This window comes from Hypomesus nipponensis, chromosome 18, assembly GCF_054491055.1.
Source record: "Hypomesus nipponensis isolate SF chromosome 18, ASM5449105v1, whole genome shotgun sequence".
In the NCBI taxonomy this organism is placed as follows: Eukaryota; Metazoa; Chordata; class Actinopteri; order Osmeriformes; family Osmeridae; genus Hypomesus; species Hypomesus nipponensis.
The window spans coordinates 17,112,741-17,139,908 of record NC_140378.1 but is presented as its reverse complement, the minus strand read 5'-3'; the positions used below and the strand labels follow the sequence as shown (position 1 = coordinate 17,139,908).

Genomic DNA, 27,168 nt, shown 5'->3' with positions numbered 1-27,168 from the left:
TGCCCTAAAACGTTTGATCAGGATTTTAGCAATGACTTAAAATACATAAGGCCAGTGCCTTCCTCTACAGCAGCAAAATACATATCTCTGTGAGAGTCATTTTCTTCCTAGCATCATTTTGATGTTGACAACAAGAGATTTGAGTGACAGTCTGCCCCTTGCAATCTCCCTCGCAATGTGGACACACGCAGACACACACGTGTGTTACCGTGCACTCTCGCACCCACGCAAGCACAGAAACACACACCCTCACACTCTCTCACACCTGCGAGCGATTAACTCTGCGAGATGCGTGTGAATGCTGCTTGATGACTGCCGTCTCTGCAGGTCCAGACAGCAGTCACCCTGCCAAAGCATTCCAGCTCCCCCCCCTTCATGTCTCTCTTTATCTCTCTCTCTCTCTCTCTCTCTCTCTTTATCTCTTTATCTCTCTCTCTCTCTCTCTCTCTCTCTCTCTCTCTCTCTCTCTCTCTTTATCTCTCTCTCTCTCTCTCTTTCCCTCGCTCTTGTCGTTCTCCCATTCTGTTTTTCTCTCTCTTTTGTTTTCTCGTTGTCTCTCTGTAATTATTTTTGAAGTGTGCTTAAGGGACAGGAAAAGCAGACCAGTCACAATCATTTCATTTGTAGCATTTAGAATTCTCCACAAGATATCAAGTGATTGAATGTCCATTGTTGTGAGGAAGAACAGTTTCCTCGTGACTGTTTTAACAGTCTGTATTGACTTGTTTGAGCGTTTCTGCTCCAGGTGATCCTTAGGTCCAAAGCTGCTCATTTTGCATTTGTCCCCATGTTGATGCCAGGCTGAGTTTAACAAAAGAAGAAAAAAATGATTAAAAACAAGTTCTTCAGAAGAACTTGAAATCAATAATAAACACTGGAATTCCTAATTTCGGTTTTTGTAAAGAGTTTCTAACAGAGAATAAAAAAAGAAGGAAAGATGGTCTAGTATCGTGTCAGAGAGAGAGAGTCTCCAGTCTGTCAGGACGAACGCTATCTCTCTGACGGTATGTCATCAACAGAGCGCGAGGCGAGACACGAGTGTTTAAGATTGAATTTAGCTCGTCTCTAATAGTCTACAGGGCCTCTGGGAGCCCTGCTCATTTGAGCTATTGTGAACCTAATTAATTCATCTCTATTCTCTGCCGCTGCTCCTGAGCATCCAGCAGCCTGTGTCTGCCAAACAAGACGGAAGAATGGAGCGTCGCACGCACAGACACACACACAGACACAGACACACACACAGACACACACACACATTCTTGTTAAAGCGTGGGTGGAGACACCTTTGTGTGGGCTGCGTGTATTCATGGTCAGGGGCGATGATTGATGGGTGTCGTCGGGAGTGCGTGTGTGTGTGTGTGTGCGTGCGTGCGTGTGTGCGTGTGTGTGTGCGCGTGTGTGTGTGTGTGTGCGTGTGTGTGTGTGTGTGCGTGTGTGTGTGTGTGCGTGTGTGTGTGTGTGTGTGTGTGCGTGTGCGTGCGTGTGTGTGTGTGTGTCCCTGGCATCATTCTGCACATGCACACCATGCCCTCCATCCCATCAGCTGGTAGCCCACCAGACCTGAGAAACCTGGACCAACCAGTCAACACACACGCTCACTCACACGCCCACACACACACACACACATACACACACACATCTATCCTTCCAGATTGAGAATAATGAAGCAGAGAAAACCCATCTGGTTCCAAATCTGTATGCATGGGTGTGTGTGTGTGTGTGTGTGTGTACATGTGTGTGTGTTTGTGTGTGTGTGTGCTGAGATGGGTGTGACAGAGGTCGCAGCAGCTGGTTTGGGTAAGTGATGTCGCAGAGGAGGGTGACCGACAGTGTAGTAGGTTGACGTTTAAGAGCTTTCATCTCTGTAATCACCTTTATTACTGCTGGCTCTACCCTGTCTACCCACATACACACACACACACATTCACACACCTGGCCTTTCTTTACCCCCCCCCCCCCCCTGCCAGAACTCACTGAACGAGTATTGGAGTTTTCAGTTCCAGCAGGGAATCTTTCCCTCCCTCGCAGTGTGGAGCGTCTCATGGTGAGGTCTCGGTGCCTGTCCCTCTGGCCTCAGGCGTCCAAACACACAGAGTCTCACTCAGGGACTCCATATTGGACACATCACAATCGAGTTCGTTATCGTTGACATTCAGGAATCCATCATAAATGCTGACATTTAAAACCTAACATGTCTCGCATATAGCATGTAAGGAGCTTCAAGATTGCACTTCTGAAAGAGAACCTCCACCGAATAAATGATTCTCCTTTCACACGTTGTGCGTGCGTGCCTGTGCGTGTGCGTCAGTTGGCATAACAGAATGTGTTGTGTGCACTTTCTCTGACTGCATGCTGCACTGCTAAAGGAACAGTGGTTTTGTTTAAAGTCGACCGTAAACCTGGTTCATATTTAATGGTCCAACCATCCCAGTGGAGGTGTATCACAGAGCCACTGCTCCAGGACCACACACACACACACACACACACACACACACACACACACACACACACACTGCTGCACGCCCTAGGCCCCGCCTCCCTGTGTCGATGTCAGGAGAGAATCAGTGACACAGCGTTTTTCAGTCACGCCAGTCTGTCAGCAGCCTGGGGGTTACAGGGAGCAGGCATGGGGGGGGGGGTTCTCACCAAAATAACAAGGGACGACATTTTCATTTCCTCTGACGATGGAACAGCCAGCGTCTGTGACGGACTCTAATACGTGTAATGATCCTGGTGATAGGCGCTCTCCAAACCTGGCAACAAAGAGCTTGTTATTATGTTTGGAGGTAGTCATTACAACTGACATGGGCCTTTGGAGAACACCAGAGCCTATCAGTGCAGCAGGGTTCGGCCCATTGGGAATGACTCTGAATAATGGAGAAAGGCTGGATATCTTTACGACACGATCCTTCAACCAGGGTGGTGTGTAGGATGTGTACTGTGCGCTTCTCCAGTAAACAAAGTCTGACACCTTTCAAAGCTACACATGCTAACCGCAAACCACAAATGTACCCGAAAACAGGCGTACATTCACATAACACTCACGCCACAAGGAGGGAGTGTGTGAGGAATGTGGGCCAGCGAGGGAGGGGGGGCAGTAATGTCCCCTGAGGCCTGCATCTGGTCCAATCTGGCTACCTGCTCCTTCTCATCATCACACACACACAGAACTCACCCACACATACACACAACAAAAACAGATCTTGCTCGCCAACACACGCGCACCTGCCAGCCGCACACGTTGCAGCCCAGTGGGCTGGATGTGTCGGGGGCTGGGGCTGGATGTGTCGAGGGCTGGATGTGTCGAGGGCTGGATGTGTCGAGGGCTGGATGTGTCGAGGGCTGGGGCTGGATGTGTTGAGGGCTGGATGTGTCGGGGGCTGGATGTGTCGAGGGCTGGATGTGTCGAGGGCTGGATGTGTCGAGGGCTGGATGTGTCGAGGGCTGGATGTGTCGGGGGCTGGATGTGTCGGGGGCTGGGGCTGGATGTGTCGAGGGCTGGGGCTGGATGTGTCGAGGGCTGGATGTGTCGAGGGCTGGGGCTGGATGTTTCGAGGGCTGGGGCTGGATGTGTCGAGGGCTGGGGCTGGATGTTTCGAGGGCTGGGGCTGGATGTGTCGAGGGCTGGATGTGTCGAGGGCTGGGGCTGGATGTTTCGAGGGCTGGGGCTGATGAAGCGAGTGCACACGAGGCCGTCACACAGCAGACATTTTACCACAGAAATTAGGTGAAATTATGCATTTTGAATTATGTTTTTTTTGGGGGGGGTAAACTGAGTTTGCGTGTTAGTTAATTATCATTGAATGGATTCCCTAATTTAGTTTTCTTTTCCCTGTGACTCAATGACAAACTCAAATGCCTTAAATTACAGTATTCTAGAAGTTTTTCATCATCAACTCGATTAAGCAGGAAAAAAGTCCCAACTAATCACTAGCTGATAGCATGCTGTAACCTCTGTGAGGGTTTGCCTGTGTTATCTCCTGTGATAGCTCGCTGGGCTCTATCTGAAGAAGATTAAAATGACTGACGGGAGCTATCTGCCTTCCCTCCGCAGGTCCGTATATTCCCCTACCTGATTGGACGAGAGTCAGCCTTCGCTGAGAATCTGAAATGGATGGCTTGTGCAAATAAAGGTGGGATGCTGTAACCAAGTTCAGTTTTGCACAATCTGTATTTGATGCATTCTGAATGTGTGTGTGTGTGCGTGTGCATATATTTGTGTGTATACTGTGTGTAAGTGTGCTAGTCTGTGTGTGTGTTTGTATGATGTTGTGCAGCTGGCTGCTGTACAGAAGGGACATGTCACTCTGTATCATATCCACAGCTAGTTGAGACCCGCCTGTGTGGCGATACAGCACTTTCCATAAGTGTGCGCGTGTGTGTGTGTGTTTCAGTCGGTAGATAGAGTCCTCTTCTGACTGGTTCTATATTTAGCTGAGAGGCTGGTGGCACCTCTGGTCTGACATCCTCCAACAGGCTGACACAAGACAGGCGTAGGGATCACCGAGGGTGTGTGTTAGCGCCTGTCTGTTTAGTGTGTGTGTGTGTGTGTGTGTGTGTCAGGATTTGGTCTGTATCACACTATCCTATCATCGTAATATTCCTCAGCTAACACGCTAGTTGGATCGTTTGCTTGCCTGATTAGAGTTGGAGGTCAGGGTCAGTGTTTGTCATTATTACTGGAACAGACTCCTGAGGAGGTCTTGGGGAATCTGGAATGGCAAAATGACTGTCGAAATGTAGTGAATGCATCCACAGACGACTTTCAGGACAGACTGAACATCTGCTTTAAACTCCATATCCTTGCCATGCTTCATTAGTTTAATAGCATTCATCATGTCACCTGTTGTCTTGTGTTTTTAATCGCGTCATGGCAGTTTCTGTGCACCAGGAACAAACATGCGGACAGCTCGCCTTTGCCCGGACTGCCTTGCAGATCAACTCATAAGTAACAGGTGTTGACAATGCCCGGTGATTTGTAGATCAGTCGAACGTAGATCAGGACCCCCCCCCAGCCATCCCAGGTCAGGTGGTGCAGGCCTGAGGTCTGTCAGGGTGCAGGTGGGGGATTAGCAATCCTAACGAGCGAGCGGACCGAATGATAATTCATGTCTGTGGCACCTCACTATCTGGAAGCTGTCCTCTCTCTCTCTCTCTCTCTCTCTCTCTCTCTCTCTCTCTCTCTCTCTCTCTCTCTCTCTCTCTCTCTCTCTCTCTCTCTCTCTCCCTCCCTCCCTCCCTCCCTCCCTCACCCTGTCTCTCTCTCTCTCTCTCTCTCTCTCTCTCTCTCTCTCTCTCTCTCTCTCTCTCTCCCTGTCTCTCTCTCCCTGTCTCTCTCTCTCTCTCCCTGTCTCTCTCTCCCTGTCTCTCTCTCTCTCCCTGTCTCTCCCTCTCTATCTCTCCCTGTCTATCTTTTTCTTGCCTTCTGTCTCTTTCTCTCTCTCACTCTTTTTCTTTCTCTCCCCCCTTCTGATTTGGTTTTTCTCTTTCTTTTCAGTCTCTCTTTTCCTTCTCCGTCTCTAGGATGCTACTCAAAAACATTAAATGGAGTACAACTCTTTTTGACAGCTGTTGATTTGGTTTCAGCTGCTGGATGTTGATTCGTTATTACATGTTGGTGGGAAAAAGACCCAGAAAGCTACTAGCAGCCTTGGTGTCTGGTTATAGGAAATTACCAGACACCTTTCTGTTCATGTGACACAGACCTTTGGTGTAAGTTTTTCTCACGCATCCATTCTGGTCAACAGAAAGTAGAAAAAACTGAAAATCTCTCCATCCCTCTCTTCTTTGATGACATTTACATGTTAGTCATTTAGCAGACGCTCTTATCCAGAGAGACTTACAGTAAGTACAGGAACATTCCCCCGAGGCAAGTAGAGTGAAGTGCCTTGCCCAAGGACACAACATAATTTTGCACGGCCAAGAATCGAACCGGCAACCTTCTGATTACTAGCCCGATTCCCTAACCGCTCAGCTACCTGACTCCTGACATGTCCTAATTGGGCAACCTCTTGACATCATTCTAAGTGTTGGTCACCTCTACAGCCCCCTCCTGGCTACAGAGGTGACCTCCCGGGTGCCAATGCTCAGAGCTACCTCCATCCCAGTCTTACCAGACCAGTGCTGACCAACACCACATTCAACTGGGTCACTGCATCACGGCCGGCTGATCAGGAGTCATCTCAGCCACTGCCAATCCTAACCTCCATCATCAGGAGTCAAAATGCTGCGCTGGTTTCAGATCAGTGTCTGGGACTCCCTGAGAGCTGCTTCTCGGTCTCTGTGAGGTCAGAGGCATGGCTAGGACGACGGCTCGCCCCAAATCTATCCCCCCGAGGCGTGATTTTCCCCTCGACTGCCCAGCTGGGATGGGGGGAGTTTTCTGGTTACACGGATGGGTGCGTGGGTGCTGCTCTCTCTCTCCTTGTCCTCCCTTCTTCCTCATCTCTTTTGCTCATCTCTCTCTCTCTCTCTTTCCATCTCTCCCTCTCTCTCCCTCACTCTCTCTATCTCTCTCTCTCTTTCTCTCTCTTTGTCTCTCTCCCTCTGTCTGTCTGTTCTGCTGACAAACCTCAATACATTGGAAACTTTGGTTTCTCTCTCTTTCCCCAGTGATCTGTCTCTCTCTCTGTCTGTCTCTCTGTTTCACTGTCTCTTTCTAGAAACCCAGCCCCCCTTTTCTCCATCCCTTTTTCTCTTCTCTTTATCTCGCTCCTTTTTTTCCTTCTCCCGCTTCCTCTATTGCTAACTATCTCTTTCTCGCAATCCTTTTTCCCTGCTGAGAAGACTGAAGCAGACCACTCATGCGATGAGGGAGTCGGGTTAGTAATCAGAAGGTTGCCGGATCGATTCCCCACCGTGCCAAATGACGTTGTGTCCTTGGGCAAGGAACTTAACCCTACTTGCCTCGGGGGAATGTCCCTGTACTTACTGTAAGTCGCTCTGGATAAGAGCGTCTGCTAAATGACTACATGTAAGAGCTAACTATGACAGCGTTTGCGTACCCTACGAACACCGGCCCCATCGGGTTACAGCAGGAACCTTCTTTTTTTCCCCCTCCATGAGGCCTGGGACAACACTGCAACACCACAGCACCCAGTTTGTCATTCTAGAGCTAGATGTACCATAGCCATGTTCTCCTGTCTCCCGCGTACCGCGCTGATGTCGCGCCCTGCTAATTTGACACGCACCGCATCACTGTGACACGGAGACAACTCGGTCTGCCCCACTGCCTCCTCCAATCACATCTGTTGAAGTGTCTGGCGCAGACGTAATAGTTCTGCTGTGACTGCCAACATAATGGCTGAGGCGTGAATGTGATGAGTTGCTGTGTAACTACGCTTCTGGTGAACAGAAGATTGATTTGATGGGCATTTACTCACTTCCTATTCCTGCCATTTGTCGCTCTCTGACTTCCATTGAGAGGTGGAATTATACTCCTGTCCCCTAATACCCATGTCTGTCTGTGCTGCCTCTTCTCTCTTCCTCTTTCCATCGTCCCCTCTTTCTCTCAATCCCCATCTTTCTGTCACGTTCTTTCTCCCTCTATTTCTCTCTCCCCTCCCTCCCACCCTTTCCTCTCTGTATCTCCTTCCCTACCTCCTTCTCTCCCCCTGTCTCTCTCTCCGTACCCTCCCTCCCTCCCTCCCTCCCTCCCTCCCTCCCTCCCTCCCTCCCTCCCTCCCTCCCTCCCTCCCTCCCTCCCTCCCTCCCTCCCTCCCTCCCTCCCTCCCTCCCTCCCTCCCTACCTCCCTCCCTCCCTCCCTACCTACCTACCTACCTCCCTCCCTCCCTCCCTCCCTCCCTCCCCTCCCCTCCCTCCCTCCCTCCCTCCCTCCCTCCCTCCCTCCCTCCCTCCCTCCCTACCTACCTCCCTCCCTCCCTCCCACCCCTCCTTCCCTCCCTCCCTCCCTCCCTCCCTCCCTCCCTCCCTCCCTCCCTCCCTCCCTCCCTCCCTCCCTCCCTCCCTCCCTCCCTCCCTCCCTCCCTCCCTCCTCAGGCTACTTCACCCAGATCTCCACGCTGGCAGACGTTCAGGAGAACGTGATGGAGTATCTGCACGTGCTCAGTAGGCCCAAAGTGATCGACCAGGAGCACGACACGGTGTGGACCGAGGCCTACATCGACAGCACCGTGAGTGGACACCGCTCTCCCGTCTCCCACATGGTACTGAAGCCCGCTCGCCCGCCTCCCTCATGCCACTGAGCCCGGGCCACCTCAGACGCCCCCGCCATACTAACTGTGTGCAGATCTGATGTATTCGATAGGTGTAAGCCACGCGGCCATGACCGTTGCTGGCACCTGTCCAGTAATTCTCAGATCGGTGAAAGCATTCGACAGGTGTGAATGGACATGGTGGTGATGTGCTCTGTTTTTAAAGGTAGGTGTCCCAGACTCTCCTGCAAGGGATTCTGGGTAAGCAACAGCTGTATGATTAGGAAGGAGGGCAAGAGGAAGTCATCGTAATTTGGCAAATCAGAAGAACACAAGATTGGGTTGAACTTAGGGCGCGTTCCTTCATTTCTGTACCAGTGTAGTGCAACAACCAACATTTTCCTAGCTTGCCAGCTAGCTAGCAGCTGATTAGACATTACACAGAGTACTCTGTGTGCACTGACGTACAGGCAAGCTGCTGTAACAAAGAGTTTTGCCTTCGGGGATTAATAAAGTATTTCTGATCTGATCTGTTTAGCCGTATCCTGGCCCTGCGATAAACTGGGTCCGAATACCTTGTAAGAATCATGTACTGCACTTTCTGAGGTAAATTTTATTAGTACCACATTTTGGTTTCCAAATCCACTTCCCACCCTCAGACCTATATTGTCTTTGACATGGTTGAACCCTGGAACTAAAGGTCCATCCACCATACTGCTCACACCTGTCTGCTCCTTCCAGGTTGCTGAATTGGGGGAGTTCTACTTGGACTAGAGGGGGGTGTGGTAGCCTGTGGCAATATTTCACAGTGATATATTTGGTCTTGAATATGGTAAACATTTTTTGCGTAGCTTCTTCAGCTGCGCGTCAGATCCATCTTAACTGGTGATTTGAATGTGCATCAGCAATATGTCCATGCATCGAGGATTTCAAAAAGACCAAATGTGTTACCATGCCAGAGGAAGATTAGTTTTCAAGTGAGTCGTTGAGGATGTGTGTGAGCATGGAGCTGTGCGTGTGAAAACACTCCAGACGCTGGGCGCGCGCGAGTGAGAAAGAGCGGCCAGATGGAATCATGAAGTGAATGATCCCCGTGTGTGTGTTTGGAAGCTGTGTAGTCCGGGTGTGAAACATACTGTGGCACATCGGTGAGCTAGCCCTCAGGCTCTTACCCAGCCTGGCACCAATCACCTCCCTCTGTGCCTCCTGATACACACACACACACACACGCAAAGATGCACTTACACGTGCACACACAAAGTCTCTCACTCTCCTCCTTGTGCTTCTCTCACAAACGCGCTACAAAATGCTTCCTCTCCTCCTCTGAAGCAATCATGTTTGGTTGAAAATCTTTATCAAGAGAGACATAGGAACCCTAAGCTTCTCCCTAGCCCCCTCCCAATTCCCCCATAACCCCCTCCTCAGCCCCCCTCCCTCCATCTAACCTTTAACACATGGACTGTCCCTTACTAACCAGGTAAAGTATACACAGCAGAATTCAGAATATAACCACCTGAGGTTTCACACCTCAGACCGTGTCCTCTCCAACTCTCCGGGCTAGCCGAGCTAGCTAGCCGAGCCGAGCTAGCCTAGCCTAGCCAAGTTAGCTAGCCGAGCTAGCTAGCCGAGCTAGCTAGCCTAGCCGAGCTAGCTAGCCGAGCTAGCCTAGCCTAGCCGAGTTAGCTAGCCGAGCTAGCTAGCCTAACCTTAGACGAGGCAGTGTGTCACAGTCTCTGTGCCAACACCCTCGTTCGTACACCCAGCAGCAGGCATGCGGACTCTCCTCCTCCAACAAACTGACCCCCTCTTCTCTTCTTCCCTTATCCTCTCAACCTCCCCTCCCTTCCACCCCCTCCACCCCTCCCTCTATAGCTCCCTCAGGCTCAAAAGGTAACAGTCTGATGAGAGGCCACCACCTTGTTGTGATGTGTTCACCTGTGTTTGCGCTGTGGTTTGGTGTGTGTGTGTGCGCGGGTGCGTGCGTGCTGGAGCTTGTGTTTTAGATGTGGGCTGCGGTCATATTCTGCTGTGACTTCACGTTTAGGAAGCGACTTTTCTCATAGCTTTGGTTGTATCACTTGTGTTGTGTCACTGTTTACTTCCTGTTTGTGTTTGTAATGTCGTTTTGCTCTCTGACACACACACACACACTTTAACACACACACACACTTTCTCATCAATCATTGGTCATGCTGCGTTTTATGTTGCTTTGCTGATGTCTCCAAATCTGGCAGTGTTGTGTGTGTGTGTGTGTGTGTGTGTTGGTGTACGTTCTGTGGTGTGTGTGCCTTATTCTGCAAGTGTCTGGATAATGAGAAAAAAACGGAACTGCTGCTATATACGTATTTTACAGCAGTAAAAGGAAAATACATTTGCCTTTAATAGTCCTTCTTATGATCTGTCTCATAATGTCTTCTCCTCGTCATCTTCATAGTTCACGCTTCACTGCTCGCGCTGCGCTGGCCTCAGCCAAGCAGCTCCACCATCATAACAATAACCATGGAGAGGCGGCCAGCGCTCATGAGGAAACTCCCCAGCAGGCCGTCTGTACGACCACGGCTGCTCTCTGCACCGGCAGGCAGCCGTGTGTGAGGCGGTGCTTGTGTCTGTGGTGGAGGCGGGGAAGGGGCTGGGGCTGGGGCTGGGGCTGGGGCTGGGGCTGGGGCCCACTGGAGGGTACCCTGCTGGGGGAGGATGTCAGAGACGGCTGGATGCTGAGCTGGTCGTCATGGAAGAAAGCCCCTGAGGGCTAGGAGGGGGACGCATGCGAGTGTACACACACACACACTCTCTTACACACACACACACACTCTTACACACACACACTCTTACACACACACACACACACTCTTACACACACACACGCGCTCTCTTACACACACACACACACACACGCTCTCTTACACACACACACACACACACTCTTACACACACACACGCATGCTCTCTTATACACACACGCTTCTCTTACACACACACACTCTTACACACGAACACACATACGCATGCTCTCTTACACACACACACGCTCTCTTACACACACACCCTCATGCGCTCAACAGACTCATGCACGCAACTTACACGCGCACTCACACGCTCTCGCGCACACTCATGGGTTTTCGGATGTGAAATTGTGTCGCGGTTTGTGTGTTCTCCACTAGTGCCTGTACTTTGTTTTACCGTGCTGTGATTGGTTAGGGTATCGGATGGCTATCAGATTCTGTTTATGGACTGATCTGTATCTAATCTCTCCTCCCCAGCATGGTTTCCTGCGTCCTTTCCACTCGTCCTGCTCTCCTCCTCTTTTCCTATCCCCTGCCCACAGGCTCCATCCATCATCCCACATTCCCTCCCTCTCTCCCTCTCCCCCCCCAGCCTCTCCTCCTCTCGTCTCCACGCTTCCTCCCGCTCCTCCGTTTGCTCCCTCCGTCCCCTCCTTCCCTGGCCGCGCTCTGCCCCCTCTCCCCTCCCCTCCTCTCCTCTCCCCCTCCCCTCCCCTCCTCTCCTCTCCTCTCCTCTCCTCTCCTCTCCTCTCCTCTCCTCCGGCCCTCTCCCTCCATCCATCTTCCGCCGGCTCATTTGGCTTTGTTTCCCACTCTGTCGGATGAACTGACAGTGGAGAGGAGGGCTCAGGGACGCAGAGACGGAGGGGAGGGGGGGGTGAAGGGAGGGAGGGAGAGTGTGAAGGAGAGGATGAGTGATGAGGAGATGAAGAGGAGGAGAAGTGGTGGAAAGAGGGGAGTGGGCGGGAGGGAGGAGAGGAGAGGAGGGGAAGAAGGGAGGGCAGAGAGTGAAGGAGAGCAAGGGTGAAGGAGAGGATGAGCGGTATAAAAAAGAGAGAGAGTGAGTTTAGGGATTAAGGAAGTTCCTGGTTGAGAGAGAGGGGAGATCATGAATATGAACTGTGATTCCTATAAGAAGGAGCATAAATATAGCAAATAGGCATAGTACATCTCTTCAATTGATGTGCTGACCTAGGTATGACCTAGGTAGTAAAACCAGGTGAGTGTATTTTAGCCCAAGACCACGTTAGTCCTCTAAACTCAAACCCTGCCTGTTGTCAAGGTTATCAGCTCCAGAGTTTTCAGGACGTGGCTTCTATGTGTTTTTATGTTATTCCCAACGGAGCTTACAGTCAGCCCTCACGGCCAAATCATCATTAAGCCTGGTCGCCAAGGGAACAAAGGTTACCACGGCCACCCGCACGCCATTCCTCACAGCAGCCCAGATTGTTTGGGTTACCCATGAGCGTATTGTGTGTGTGTGTGTGGGTTTTCTTGTCCCCAGGTGGGTTGAAAGAGAAGGGGGTGTGTCCGAGGATAATGTGTGTGTGTGTGTGTGCGTCCGTATTGTAAGAATCCCCGTCTCTTTCTGACCCCAGGCTCTGTCCTGTACCCCAGTTCCTCCCTCTGGCAGCAGTAGATCACATGGCAGGGTGTCTTCAAAAAGCCCTGGTCGTCTCCTGCAGGGACACTGCTCGGTTGAAACAGCTGGAAACAGTCGGACGGATCATTCAAATGTTCAGAGATTGACATTGTTTTAACTGACTACAGCCACCAACCAGCCAGATGAGAGACTAAATAGATATTAAGCTGGCTGGTTGGTGAGGAAAAATGTATAGAAGTGTTTGTCATTTGTGAGAAGGTCAGGACTAGACTCTTTGTCATGTCGTTTTTTGGTCAGGTTTAGACCTAACAACCTCAGGAAATTTGACGGTGTGTACGGTAGCTAGCAAATAAGCATTCCAAAACTAAAGACCATTTCACTTCTTTGTTTCTATACATACATATGTGTGCTTGAGAGGAGGCAGAATATTATCTAAGGCTCTGTCTATAGTGATATATGATCCTCTGGGACTATGTTAGGAATAGGTGCTTTATTTTTAGCCCAGATCCTGTTCCTTTGTCCTGGCCTCGAATCGATCCAGTCTCCAGACTAGCCGTATATTGTTAGACAGTGGACTGTATTTATGTGTCGTTTCTCTCTCTGACGTCCAATACCGGCTCTTGTATGGCTATTAGTGTGTAAGCTCAGGTCGCTCATCTCTCTTTCATCTCACTCTCTTGCCTCTCTCTCTCTCTCTCTCTCTCTCTCTCTCTCTCTCTCTCTCTCTCTCTCCTTTCCTCTCTCCTTTTCCTCTCTCACCCGCTCCCCCTCCCCCTCTCTCTGTCCCTTTCCTCCTCCATCCGAAGGAAAATAAAATGGATGCTGTCATCATTTTGTCGTTATCCATTATTACTGTGGGAGGGTATTGGGGACACGATCTCTGGTGTTTCAAGGTTCATTTAAAGGGTGAAGAGTGAACATACACAAGGAAAACATACTTTAGACATTACAATTGTGTCAAAGTTAAACCTTGCACAGTTTGTTTGTACCAAACAGTGGTCGCGCTGTTGTCATACAATATATACCTGAAGAACTTGTAAATTCCGAATGAATGAGTTGGTCTGCCAGGGGTTTGGTCAGGTGGAACAGCGGACCAATCGTTTTTTTATCCAGCAATAACGTATCAATTCCAAACATAAAACAAGAGTCATAGAATCCAAACGAGGCTGAGAGAGTTTGCGATATGTGTTATTTTATTACATGATTATTACCGAATGTGGCTTTGCTCGCATCTTTCTCTGCCACCATTATGGAACTGCAACACAAACTAGCTCACGACATCAACATCATCGTTCTCAGCCACTCCTTCTGTTCGCTGATTGGACAGGTAGAAAGTTAACCTGAGACATCTGACTTACGTACCTCATGCCCAGACGCAGTACAGAAGCTAAATCAAAATTGAGCGGAAGTACGTTGGAGGGCAGAGCCAGGCTAAGTAAATAGTAATGGGATGCTGGTCATTTTGGATTGGTTTCAAATATTCAATGAAAAAGCTAGTAGTATGAGACAAGTTTGAGAATAGAACACAAATTATTGGGGGAGGTAGTTTTGGATATGTTGACTTTGAACCGCCATCTGGAAACGGAAGTGATCTCCGTGAGGGCGACCTGTTATCGGTCGAAGGAAAAAAAGCGAGAAACCGCACAATCTGGGTGTAGAGAGCACTAGCTACGATGGGTTAACATAACCTGTTCTGGTTATTACAAGTCAAGTTTCTAACTTTACCGGAAGTTCTAGACCTGGCCGAAGTGCGAATTAAGTGAAGAGATGTGATGGCCGGACGCAATTTCATTTTTGCTATGCAAGTAGGCCGCAAAGTGGAAAAGGTCGGAAATTGCTGATCTATTTAGACCAGTATCAAGTTGCAGTCAGTAAGGAGATACCATCTCCAGATAATATAGGACGTCCTCCGAACAGATAAATATCGTAATTATTCCACCAGCAGTCTTAACCCTCCCCAAACATAATGACTGCCTCTGGATGAGCTTACACCACTAAGAGATCAAAGCCTAGCGTGATTAAACACATTTAAAGGCTGATTATAAACATGAATAAAACATGTGGTTGATGGTAGGGGTGAAGTGGTGGGGGGGTTGGGGTCGGCGGTGGTTGTTTTCTGAGACAAACCCAGACTCCGCTGCAGTGTTTACGTGGGCGTAGTGGACCAGTTTAGCGTGAAGTAGTTTGCCATGTTCAAGCGATATGCCCTCCATGGCACTCATGATGTCACGATCATCTTGCACTGCCACAAGCCTCAGTTCTGTGTGTTCTAGATGTGTTCTGTCATCAGTTCCATCCCTTTGATGTGTCTTGGAAACAGCAACCTCTCTGTAAGTGTTCCTTTGCCCCTTTCACCGACAGACCTGGAAAAGAAGGACGCTCCAATTGCATTCATCTTTCTCTGTATTTCTCTCTGCCCTCCCTCCTTCTTTTTCATTCTGTCTCTCTCCCTCGTTCTTTCCTTCCCTCTCCTCTGCTCTCTCCATGTCTTTCTCATTCTGTCTTCTTTTCTAAGATGGATGACGGTCACAGCGCAGTCCTGATGACGACAGTTGCCATGCCTGTGTTCAGCACCAAGAACGAGACTGTGAGGGGATGCACACACACCACGGGGTCATCATGAACTAAGAAACACACACATCATATCAAATGTTATCTTCTTACCATGCTCTTTTGTAAACCTCTACTAACCTGTCTTGTGCCCAGCGGAACCGAGGGATCCTGCTGGGGGTGGTAGGAACGGACATCCCCGTCTCTGAACTGCTCAAGACCATCCCCAAATACAAGGTAACACACGTCTAGCAGTCACTCCTCCACTCCCTGTGTCTTTACGTCTGGGAACGGCAGCTCTGAATATGTAAAGAACTGCAGAAAGTCATGGCCACACAGCGCGGATGTTAATGAGGTGTCCCGATTTAATAAATTATATATTTTGGGGCATTTTTACGTTTTGGACAATTTTAAGTGAGGCAGAGAGAGGGGGGGAGACAAATAGCCAAGGCCGGATTCAAGCCCAGTCCAGGCCAGTGAGGCCTCAGCATTCAGACCCAGCCCCTCCTGCCTCCTCCTCCTCCCTCCTGCCTCCTCCTCCTCCCCCCTCCTGCCTCCTCCTGCCTCCTCCTCCTCCCCCCTCCTGCCTCCTCCCCCCCCCTGCCTCCTCCTCCTCCCCCCTCCTGCCTCCTCCTCCTCCCTCCTGCTTCCTCCTCCCCCCTCCTGCCTCCTCCTCCTCCCCCCTCCTGCCTCCTCCTCCTCCCCCCTCCTGCCTCCTCCTCCCCCCTCCTGCCTCCTCCTCCCCCCTCCTGCCTCCTCCTCCTCCCCCCTCCTGCCTCCTCCCCCCCCTGCCTCCTCCTCCTCCCCCCTCCTGCCTCCTCCTCCTCCCCCCTCCTGCCTCCTCCTCCTCCCCCCTCCTGCCTCCCCCATCCTCCCCCCTCCTGCCTCCCCCCTCCTCCCCCCTCCTGCCTCCCCCCTCCTCCCCCCTCCTGCCTCCTCCTCCCCCTCCTCTTCCTCCTGCTCCCCTGGACCCTTCTACCCCCTGTCCTCGTCACAACAGGCAGGTGACAAAGTCCCCGCTCATGCCTCCCCCCCAGAGACTTCCAGGGGAGGTCTGGTCTGTCGATGTGGGCGGTCTCCGGTGGGAGACGTGACGTGTAAATGTGAGGTTTGCCGTGACGGTGTGACATTTGGAAGTGTGTGCTGTGCCTGTGGCCCCTGGCAGGGGGAGGACAAGACCTCCCCTCCCTGTTTTTGTGCAAATTCAAATGAGTCGCCGTGGAAACGCAAACGTGCTCGTCGCTCAGTGGCTCAGGTGACAAAGAGCTTGATTGGATCCATCTTCGTCTGACGTGCCTTTTAGTTTTTTGTTTGTGCGTTTGTCTGTGCGTGGGCGGATATGTGTGGGTGGGTTGGTGTGTGTGTGAGTGTGTTTTTATGTGTGTGTGTCTGTTTGTGAGTGCGCTTTTCATGCTTGTGTGTACGTGTTTCTGGCTGTGTGTGTGTGTGTTCTTGCAGCTGGGCATTCATGGCTACGCGTTCGCTATCACCAACAACGGCTACATCCTCACACACCCGGACCTCAGGCCTCTGGTGAGTAGCACCTCTCTCAGTATGAACCCAGACAGCCTGCTCTCCCGCCCTGCTCTGAGAGAGGGGACTGCCCCTGCCCATGCCCCTTGCCCTGTCATCAGCATCTACAGCTCGACTCCAGCTGTTGAACCAGACATGAACTTTATCCAGCGGATTAGAATCAAATTGTAATTCATGGGAGTTAAAAGAGACATACGCCGTTCTGGGTATGTTAAGGTGTTTGTGAGAGAGAGAGAGAGAGAGACAGAGAGACAGAGAGACAGAGAGACAGAGAGACAGAGAGACAGAGAGACAGAGACAGATGCTCAGTGGTATGCAGATGAGGGGACTGGGTTCCAGTTGTGAGCTGTGAATAGACAGAGATACAGCGTCTGAATGCCAGTGATTAAACCCATTGTGCTCACTCCCTCACTCACTCACTCCGAGGAGGGGCGGGGATGGAGGGATGAGATGGCAGAGGAAGAGAGAAACCAAACGGACATAACATATGAGGATAGAAACGTGTGTGTGTGTGAGAGAGAGAGAGGGAGAGAGAAAGAATGAGAGCTGTGTTGGCGGAGGAAGAAAAGGAGAGTTGGGATGGAAGAGAAGGGATGAAGCGAGGGATGAGAGGAGGAGGACAGACAGACAGAGTGATGGTTTAATAGCTGTCTAATTACACACGGTAATGAACACTGTTTAAACTCTAATGAGGGGTGGGAGCCTGTCCACTCAGTGACGGATGAACAGAGGGAGGGATGACACACACACACACACACACACTCACACACACTCACACACACACACACTCACACACACACACACACACACTCACACACTCCCACAGTGAGACAGGCGAGCATACGAAGATACGCACACGCACATGTTTTTACTTCAAACACGACACACAACACCACCACCAAACACATGGGCACACATCCTCTGATTCATACAGAACCTCGTCTTTGACTGTGAGGACTGGGGTGTGTTCTCTGTCATGTATATTTAACAGCTGGTATCAAACACAGCCCCTGGTCTGGTCCAGGGAGGTGAAGAGAGCACATCCAGTCTATTTTATCAGCCATATCTAGCAATACCAAAGGCCGGCATGCTAAACAGCTTCTACTGATGAGCTGAATGATAGATGAATTTGAGATCAAGCACAGACACACACTCATCCCTCTCCTGCTTGGCTTCACACAATGGTAGGAATGAGGATATACGAATCGTGGTTTGGAATCAAAGGAATCTTTTGTTGGTGTGGTGTCTGTAAATAAAATGTGTGTGTGTGTCCAGTACGAGGAGAGTAAGAAGCGCAGGAAGCCCAACTACAGCAGCGTGGATCTGTCGGAGGTGGAGTGGGAGGACAGGGAGGACATTGTAAGACTTTGGGGTTTCTGCAAATAATCACAGACACTTGCAAATACTTAACATTAATGCAGATGATTGATTGCAGCATGCTGTTGTAAGAATGTACATTTAGTATACATGTGTTTCAATCTGAATGTATAATACTTGGTATTTTACATGCAGTGGTTCTGGAATAAGTGAGCTGAGGGTTGTGCTGTTTGTGTGTGTGTGTCTGTGTGTCTGTGTGTGTGTTTGTGCAGCTGCGTAACGCCATGGTGAACCGAAAGACCGGGACTTTCTCTATGGAGGTGAAGAAGACTGTGGACAAAGGGGTAAGATAAACCAGAGCCTTGAAATCACCAGATTAGCAATGTGCAAACTGTCAGCACACACACACACCAACAAACACACACACACTAACAAACACACACACACCAACAAACACACACACACTAACAAACACACACACACTAACAAACACACTCACACCAACAAACAAATCAAGTTGCTATGGTGAGTGTTTGTTGGCAGCCTGATCCAACACTCAGCAGGAAGCCTCTCCAGAGCCAGGAGACGTCTTTACCTCTGTAGAATGTCCCCTGTGTCTTCACACACACACACACACACACACACACAGGCTTACACGCACGCAGACACATGCACACACACACACACACGCAGACACATGCACACACGCTGCGCTGGAATTCTAGAGGGCTATTGCAGTAGAAGTGGTGGTGTGGAGGATTGACTTCACGATTTTGTGCCACAGTTGTGTGTGTGTGTGTGTGTGAGCATTTTGGGGGAAGACTCCTTATCTCAGCTTAGCATATGCTGCTGAACCTGGGAGACACAGAAGCCCAGTGATTCTCTTTTACCACCGCTCTGTCAGAGAGTGTGTGTCTGTGTGTGTCTGTGTGTGTGTGAGTGTGTGCGGGAGAGAGGATGTATGGGCTCCTGCGGATGAGAGTGTGTGTGTGTGTGTGTGTGTGTACAAGTGTGTTGGCGCATGCGTGTGTGTGTGTGAGTGTGTGCGTATATTAACCCGGCTTATGCTAAGCCACACTCGGGGGACTGTTCAGCTGACAGCCCCCCCCCCCCCCCCCCCCCCCTCAGAGAGGAGCTGCCTGTAAACGTTCAGCTCTGCTGCCTGTTCTCAGCAGCAGGATGGACTATAGTCAGTATTGCGGGATATCCACCTCGCAGGTCCAGCGGTGATGCGCGTGCTTCAGAGAGTCTTGTCTCTGGGATATTTATGCGTGTATGACGGCTGTCGGATCTTGTGTAACATGCGCGACACACGACTCTACTTGTTTCAGTGGATAGTGAGGAAGTTAAGCCGGTCGAATGTCAGACTGGTTTTATACACCGCATTGATCCGATTCTGCCCTGAAACACAAACACCAATGTGTGTATGCACGCACACACTCAAACACACGCACACACACACACACCCACATACACAGGCACACATTGATTGCAACGCCACTAGATGGTGCCAGATAGTAAGGTATAAGTGAAAGCCTTCTGTTACTCGGAACACTCTGGAATGGAAGGATAAAAGACTGTGTGTGTGTGTGTGTGTGTGTGTGTGTGTTTCAGAAACGTGTGCTGGTGTTACATAATGATTACTACTACACCGACATCAAGGGGACTCCCTTCAGGTGCGTGGACCTCCGCTGCATGCAGGCTCTGTGCTGGAACTGCTCTGTGTGTCTGGGCTCCCTGCGTCTGGAAGGCGGGAAGGCTTTCTGTTCTGTCAGCTGCTTTTCTAACTCTGTCACTGCTGCCTCCAGCCTCGGGGTGGCGCTCACCAGAGGCCACGGCAAGTACTTCTTCAGAGGAAACGTCACCGTGGAGGAAGGTAGGAATATCCCCTGTCTGTCTGTTACCTGTGTCTCTGTCTACTTGTCTGCCGCTAGTTGGTGTGCGTGTCTCTCAGTCTGTCTACATATGTTTCCATTTATATTTTGGGGTCTCTCTCCTCCCTCTCTCTTCATATCTCTCTCTTTTTCTGTTCCAATGTCTCTCCCTGCCTCCACTCTCTCCCTCACGCTCCTCTCTCCTCTCTCTTTGGTGTTGTGTTGTCCATGAAGGGGGTAGAAGCCACAATTACACAGGAAGCTATATATTGATTCAGTGGCGGTGATGCCTTGTCTCAGCTTGTGTGTTTGTGTGTACACGTGTGTACATGTGCGGCGTGTGTGTGTGTGTGTGTGCAGGCTCTGCGTCCAGTGTCCAGGAGCATGCATGTTAATATTCATGCCGTCTGAATGTGTGTGTTCAGGAGCTTGTCTCCTGTGTGGAGCACTCTGAGCATGCTTGGGCTCTTCCTGATCTCATCAGACCTGTCACAGCCAATCAGAACACACATTTGTCAATAAGTGTGTGTGTGTGTGTGTGTGGTCATGTGGGGTTTGTCTACATAGGTATGTGTATGCGGGTGTGTGTACTGCATGATGTATGTGTGTGTATGTTCCAGTTTCTAGTTCATATGAAAACTAAACGTGTCTTGTGTAGGCCTGCACGACTTGGAACATCCTGATGTGGCCCTTGCAGACGAGTGGTGAGTGCACACATTGTGTGAGTGAGTGTGTGTGTGTGTGTGAGTGATCTGACGACCCACGGTGCCTGTCCCTGTGTCTTAAGGACCTACTGTGACACGGACGAGCACCCTGAACATCGATACCTGTCCCAGATAGAGGCCATCAAACTCTACCTCAGCAGACGAGAGACACACCTGTCCTGTGAGTCACACACACACTCACACACTCACGCACACACTCACACACTCACGCACACACTCACACACTCACACACTCACACACACACTCACGCACACACTCACACACGCACACACACACACGCACACACTCACACACACCAGGGCTCAAAATTTACGGCGTCAGAGTTTGTGACGATTGTGGGACGAGAGACCACAAAACCTTTTTAAAAACGTTTTGTAGAACATATTTTTCAAACCTTTAGAAAAGTTCTTTTCAAAACATTTTATCGAAAATATTTTCTAAATCATAAAAAAAGAACACAGTGGAGTAAAGCAGAGCAGAGTACAGTACAGTTTAGTAAAGTCCACATCAAGTACTCATCAATGATGCAAACCAATTTAATTTAATTTTTTATCAACAAATATATTTCAAACTTTTAGAAACTTTTTTTCCCAAAACTTTTTTCAAACCTTTAGAAACTTGTTTACTACATCCACACCAATAATTGAGTTAGCACCACCATGAAACAAGGAAGGAAATTGTGTATTCAATTGTGTATATGTATTCACATTGGAATTCAGACATTGATTTGAGCCCCACAACTATATGGATTACTTAAATAGTGTTTCAAATAACCTAGACCCATGTCAGACTGTAAAAACACAATGATTTACATTTTGGGACAGATCTATTTCAGTTTGGGACGATTAATTTTACAATTTGGGACGGTACTGGGAAAGTGAGGAAAAAAGTTAGTTGCGAGTCCTGACACATACTCACATACTCACTCATGCACTCACACACACACACACACACACACACACACACATACACACACATACACACACACTGCACAGCTGTCTGGCGGCTCCTGTGTTTTTGATCATGTGGTCCAACTCTGGTTCAGGTGGAGCTCTTCTGTATTAGTTGGTCTGAGCAACATGTGTGTGTGTGTGTGTGTGTGTGTGTGAATACGTGTGTTTCTCCAGGTGATAAAGAGCTGGTGGAGGAGGTTCTGTTTGACGCTGTGGTCACAGCCCCTCTTGAGGCCTACTGGACCAGCCTGGTGCTCAACAAGTCAGAGTATGTCCACTCTCTCTCCCCCTCCCCTTTCCCTCTCTCCTCCCTCTCTCCTCCTCCACCTACCCTCGTCCTCCCCCTCTCTATCTTCTCTCGTCCTCTCCCTTTCTTCCTCCAGCTCTCTCCTCCTCTTCCTCCTCCCTCTCTCTTCCTCCTTATCCTCCTCTCTTCCTCCCCCCTCTCTCTTCCTCCTTATCCTCCTCTCTTCCTCCTCCCTCTCTCTTCCTCCTTATCCTCTTCTCTTCCTCCCCCCTCTCTCCTCCTCCTCCCCCTATCCCCCCTCCCTGTGTCTCCCATGTTCACGTGCTCACCCTTGGCCAGTCCCAGCCTGTCCTGATGCAGTGCCACTGCTTTAAGAAGCCCCTGCTGTGTATGCAGGAACTCTGATAAAGGGGTGGAGATCGCCTACCTGGGCACTCGCACAGGTCTCTCCAGGATCAACCTGTTCGTCCCCCCAGACCTGCTCATCAATCAGTAAGTACATGTACCCTGTGTGTGTGTGTGTGTGTGTGCAGTGTGTGTGTGTGTTTACTCACTCTCTTTTTGCTTGATCTGTGTGCATGGGCGCGTGTGTGTGTTCCTGTGGGCTTCCTGTATCATCACCTCTGTTTCCTGTCTGCTTCAAGAGACTTCCTGACAGCTGAAGATAAAGAGGGGGTGTTCAACGCCGATCACTTCCCCCTGTGGTACAAGAGAGCAGCTGAACAAGTTCCGGGCACCTTCGTGTACTCCCTGCCCTTCAGCACAGGTCAGCAGCGCTCTGTTCTACACCACACAGCTCTTCCATCACACCTTTTGGCTTAGTGGAAGCCTACCCATGAGACTGTTACTGAGGTGTATGGCCGGATGCTGAAAGTACAGAACTGTACCGCAGACCTCAGAGAGATGTGAGGTGTCTGGCTAGACAGGACCTCAGAGAGATGTGAGGTGTCTGACTAGACAGGTGTGTGAGGTACCGCAGACCTCAGAGAGATGTGAGGTGTCTGACTAGACAGGTGTGTGAGGTACTGTAGACCTCAGAAAGATGTGAGGTGTCTGACTAGACAGGACCTCAGAGAGATGTGAGGTGTCTGACTAGACAGGTGTGTGAGGTACTGTAGACCTCAGAGAGATGTGAGGTGTCTGACTAGACAGGTGTGTGAGGTACCGCAGACCTCAGAGAGATGTGAGGTGTATCAGAGCTGCTGTTTAAAGATGCCACTCAGAGGGGCTGTCTGATGGATTTTCTGATTGGGTGAATCTCATCATCCACTTCAACTCTTCAATATGCACTTTGTGTGTGTGAGAGTGTGTGTGTGAGAGTGTGTGTTTGAGAGTGTGTGTGTGTGAGAGTGTGTGTGTATGTTCCATGCGTGCAGATTGTTTTATCTGCTTTTGTGGCTAGAATTGGTGCTTGGCTAATCCATGAATCCAGCTAGTAGAATTGTATTCTGGATGAATCCACAGTCATTTATATATAATCACTGTTGGATCATAACATATGTGGATGAGGACGTGAGGCTGAAGGCTGTCTGATGTTCCGTGGTTAATGTTCACTAAATGCATGTGGTGCTTTTGTAAACTTTTTCCATTACATGTTTTTTTGTATTATTGTTTCTGTCAACCAATTTTTTCCCTTACTATTACTTTTTTATTTCTTCCTCCTCCACCCTCACCTCATTTCCCTGTATTTCTCTCTTCACCTATTCCACCCTCCGACTGTCTCTCTCTTTTCTCTCACTCTCACTCTCTTCCTCTATGTCTCTCTGTTAGGATAATTTCTCAAGTAATGCACAGAGTCGTCGGATTCAAAGAAAGTACAATAGTTTAATGCTTGCCAGCAAGGAGACAAAGTCTGATCGCAATACAAAGTTTGTCCGCTAGCATGTTGTGCTAGCTAGCTATTTAAGCAGAACCGCTCTTTACAGTCATTGGTTAAGACAAAGGCATGCAAATGTTCCATTGCTCTTCTTCATTGGCTTCTTGCATAGACCTGGCGCGCGTGTGTGCGTGCGTGTTTGAGTGTGTGTGCCTTTTGACCCCTGTAAGCTTGACCACATGATTCACCCAACACAGATAAGGCCAGACATCTTTTATGGCCTCTCCAGTAAGAGAGTGGTCAGCCCAGGTCACCTTGTTTACATATGCCTCGTGTTCCCCAAAGTTCAGATTTGGGGGTAGGCCTCTCTCTACACACAAAGGAATGCTGAACACAGAATCATTCTTATACAGGATAAATGTGCTACATCTTCAATTTTCCCAACATATCCCTCCTGTTTATCCTGAATAAAATGTCTTATTCCAAAACCACGCCTACACACAGTCAATAAAATAAAAATACATAAAATAAAATAAGTCATAAAAATCAAAAATGTGTAAAATTCAATAAGACTACACAGCATTATAGTCTAGTAGTGTGAATGCTTGGACATGAGGGAAGCCCATGGTATTGGGTAAAACCCGTCATCACGCAGCTGAATGGTAATTTGACGTCTGATTAGTTGGACCTCATCTCAGATCTCCTTAACCACACAAAATCAAATTGAAACAAAGATTGCAACAAAGAAATCAATACAGAAATTTTCAGGACATAAGAGCATGCCTACTTGTTGTCAATATGGTCATCTCTAAAACCATCAAACATTCAGTACACTGTCAGTCAGGTTTTTCTAAGACAGGCCCTGATTGTGCTCTTCCTCTCCAGGTTAGGTGATAAGCATTTCTCTCCAGGTCAGGGAGTCATAAACCTCAGTTACCCAAACAAAAACCTGTTTAACCCTTAAGTCACCCCAGATTTTGTCTCCAAATGTACTCCCCCAGTCAACCTTATCCCCATTTTATAGGTGGCAAAAGCTTCTCCCCCTCCCCCGAAGGTGATCTCCTACAGAGCAGTCAGGACTTACGATCAACAGACATTTCTTTCCAGCCTGCTGCTAACTCTTTTACAACCTTTGCATGATAAGACATCACTTGGGCACAAATCCTGAAATCTCATTATATGTTATCAATTTCTGTTTCTTCTCAAATTAATATCAATTTTCTGTAGTATAACCAAGTTTCTCAAAAACTAAACATGAAGCTTTAATGCAATTCCCAAGTAATACTTCATCAAGTCACATAAATGAAACAGCATTGTTATCACCTCTTCCGACAGTCCATAACTGTTCTCAAAACATTCAAACTTCTGCCCTGGAACATAACAAATCAACTGGAACATATTTACGTAACTGGTAGAATGTATCATGATAGGAGTGTTTGTACCTAAATTTTATTCCACAGAAAAGTTTCCCTACTTATCTCAAGATTAAAACTTCACTTCTAAATCTATTTAACATTTGCATTGTTATCAATGAAACAGTTAAATCTTTACTTCTCCTTGTTTCTCAAAGTCCAATTTGTTGAAACGGATGCCATGATTGTGTGCATGATGATTGTGTAATCTTCTCATAGAAGATGTAGTCTAGTTACAACGGCAACCTCAACGCACTGTACTACAGGCACAGCGCGGAGTTTTCCTTATTTTGACGTCAAACAAAATGCACGCTTGACTCACGTGACCATGATATCTCCTTGTTTATCACCTCTGAAACTAGACAGGAATGACCTCGTTCACCTTGGGTCATTTTCCAGGACTTAACGTGTCAAATCCGTCACCACAATCCAGTCTCCTTAGGTCAGGAACCTCTCACTGGATTGAGACAGCATCTTTCTCCTGTCTGCGAATTTCAGAAGAAGCAGACTACACAGTAATTAAAATTACATTCTCACAGAGGTCAGTTGAAAGCAACTGACTCGTCATCGGCCCATTCCTGAATCTTTACAACATTTCTTTAGCTCAATAAAGTTCATGCATATCTTGCTCTCACTCAAATCGGGTATGCTAAAAAAGTTTTTTCTTAAAGTTTTCTTGAATAGTTTGCAAATCCATATGCTGTGAACACTCTTTCGTTATCACTCCCTCCTGTTGAGACATGATGAATCTCATGGCTCAATATTATAGCATAACGAAATAGATTCTTCAGTAACATAAGTTCCTCCTGTGGATTTACACAACCCCTCATTTTGGTGACAATTCTTGCATATCTCTCAAGACAGTCTCATCCCCATTATACCTTTTCTAATGTCAAGAGAGACAGACTTGTATGGCTGCCTCTTTCGCTACCACACATGTTTTAGCATTCCCAGAAAAATAAAATCAGTGTTATCAGTATGAACATCTAGTTGAGCAAACAAATTCTTCATAATCAATATCTTTCCTTGTAGATAGTCACTGAGGTTAAAACATTGCATCTTTTAACCATAGCGAACAGTAATGAGATGCTATTTCATTGTCCAGAAAACATAAAACTATTGTCATAATGTTGAAGCACACATTATACCCTGTGTAATCTGTTGAATCAGCCGGAATAGCACTGTGCCTAGTTGAGGTCTAGCTTGGCGCATGCAAGACAATTGGACTTCCCTTTTTGCGAGTTTAAACATTATCCATTCCAACCACTAATTTTCTGTCAGTAAATCCAGTTCTTAATACTAGTGTGTTCTGCTCGTCTCAGCGTTGTTGTCTTTATCTGTCCTATTGTTTCCACTAGGAGCATCATACAGGAGCAATCACTTTTTCAAACCATAGTATAGGGAAGACTATTATGAATATTAGCAACAGTAAGCTAAATATGGTACCACGGATGTCACAATACTACGGATGAGGAAATAGGTCATCCATCTTTTCTACCTGTCCCTGCTTACTGTCTCCTATCTTTTTAGCCTATTTAGTCTACACCCTATGTCTCTGTTGGCTGTTGGTTTCTTCACTGAGGTTGAGACGCGCCTTTCTTTAAGAGAATGACTCCCCTTTGTAGTCAGACTTGTGCCTCAAGACTGTGGTGCGTAACTAATCAGTCCCTGTATCAATGTCCCTTACTTTCTTACAATGTGACAAATGCATCTAAGACGTCCTCTCTGCTATTTTGACTGCAGTGGGTGTGGTGAGGAGTACCTGTTATGGTCCCCCCCACCTGGGCTGGACCAGTTCTTTCTTTTAATAACTTTAATCAATACCCAATCTCCTGGTTTAACTCATCCACGCTTTGGTTTACTGCTTCACCTGGAACAGAATTTAGCAGAAGATATCTCTTTTCTAGTTAGCATTTTGTAACGTTTTGATCCACCTCTTCAGGAATTTGGACTACTTCTAGTAGAACCAACACAAGTTCTTCAGAATTCTTATCTTTCCAAGTGATCATTGCCCTATTTATCCATTGTTGAGCAAACATATATAACAAGACAATACCTCATCATTTGATATTCAACTCCTATTACTTATGTCTAGAAATCTGTTTCTTTGTTCCCTTTTAAACAAAATCAACTGTTAGTCTAATTTCTTTCACTCCAAAAACCTTTCTTTGTTTAAAACCTGTTAAGTTTAAGACCTATA

At 48.4% G+C, this 27,168-nt stretch overlaps 1 protein-coding gene across 1 annotated transcript in view; it reads left to right on the top strand.

The window, feature by feature from the left end:
- LOC146252475 (voltage-dependent calcium channel subunit alpha-2/delta-3-like) overlaps nucleotides 1-24,446 on the top strand; it is a 32,938-nt gene extending 8,492 nt beyond the window's left edge. Inside the window, exons 8-22 of the mRNA XM_084679078.1 lie at nucleotides 4,055-4,133; nucleotides 8,000-8,133; nucleotides 15,056-15,127; nucleotides 15,247-15,327; nucleotides 16,549-16,623; nucleotides 17,899-17,982; nucleotides 18,213-18,284; nucleotides 19,555-19,616; nucleotides 19,749-19,816; nucleotides 20,473-20,518; nucleotides 20,602-20,699; nucleotides 21,668-21,761; nucleotides 22,137-22,232; nucleotides 22,385-22,506; nucleotides 24,442-24,446. Coding sequence (XP_084535204.1) covers nucleotides 4,055-4,133; nucleotides 8,000-8,133; nucleotides 15,056-15,127; nucleotides 15,247-15,327; nucleotides 16,549-16,623; nucleotides 17,899-17,982; nucleotides 18,213-18,284; nucleotides 19,555-19,616; nucleotides 19,749-19,816; nucleotides 20,473-20,518; nucleotides 20,602-20,699; nucleotides 21,668-21,761; nucleotides 22,137-22,232; nucleotides 22,385-22,506; nucleotides 24,442-24,446 — 1,188 coding nt within the window. The remainder of the gene's footprint in view (nucleotides 1-4,054; nucleotides 4,134-7,999; nucleotides 8,134-15,055; nucleotides 15,128-15,246; nucleotides 15,328-16,548; nucleotides 16,624-17,898; nucleotides 17,983-18,212; nucleotides 18,285-19,554; nucleotides 19,617-19,748; nucleotides 19,817-20,472; nucleotides 20,519-20,601; nucleotides 20,700-21,667; nucleotides 21,762-22,136; nucleotides 22,233-22,384; nucleotides 22,507-24,441) is intronic.
- The last annotated feature ends 2,722 nt before the right edge of the window (nucleotides 24,447-27,168 follow it).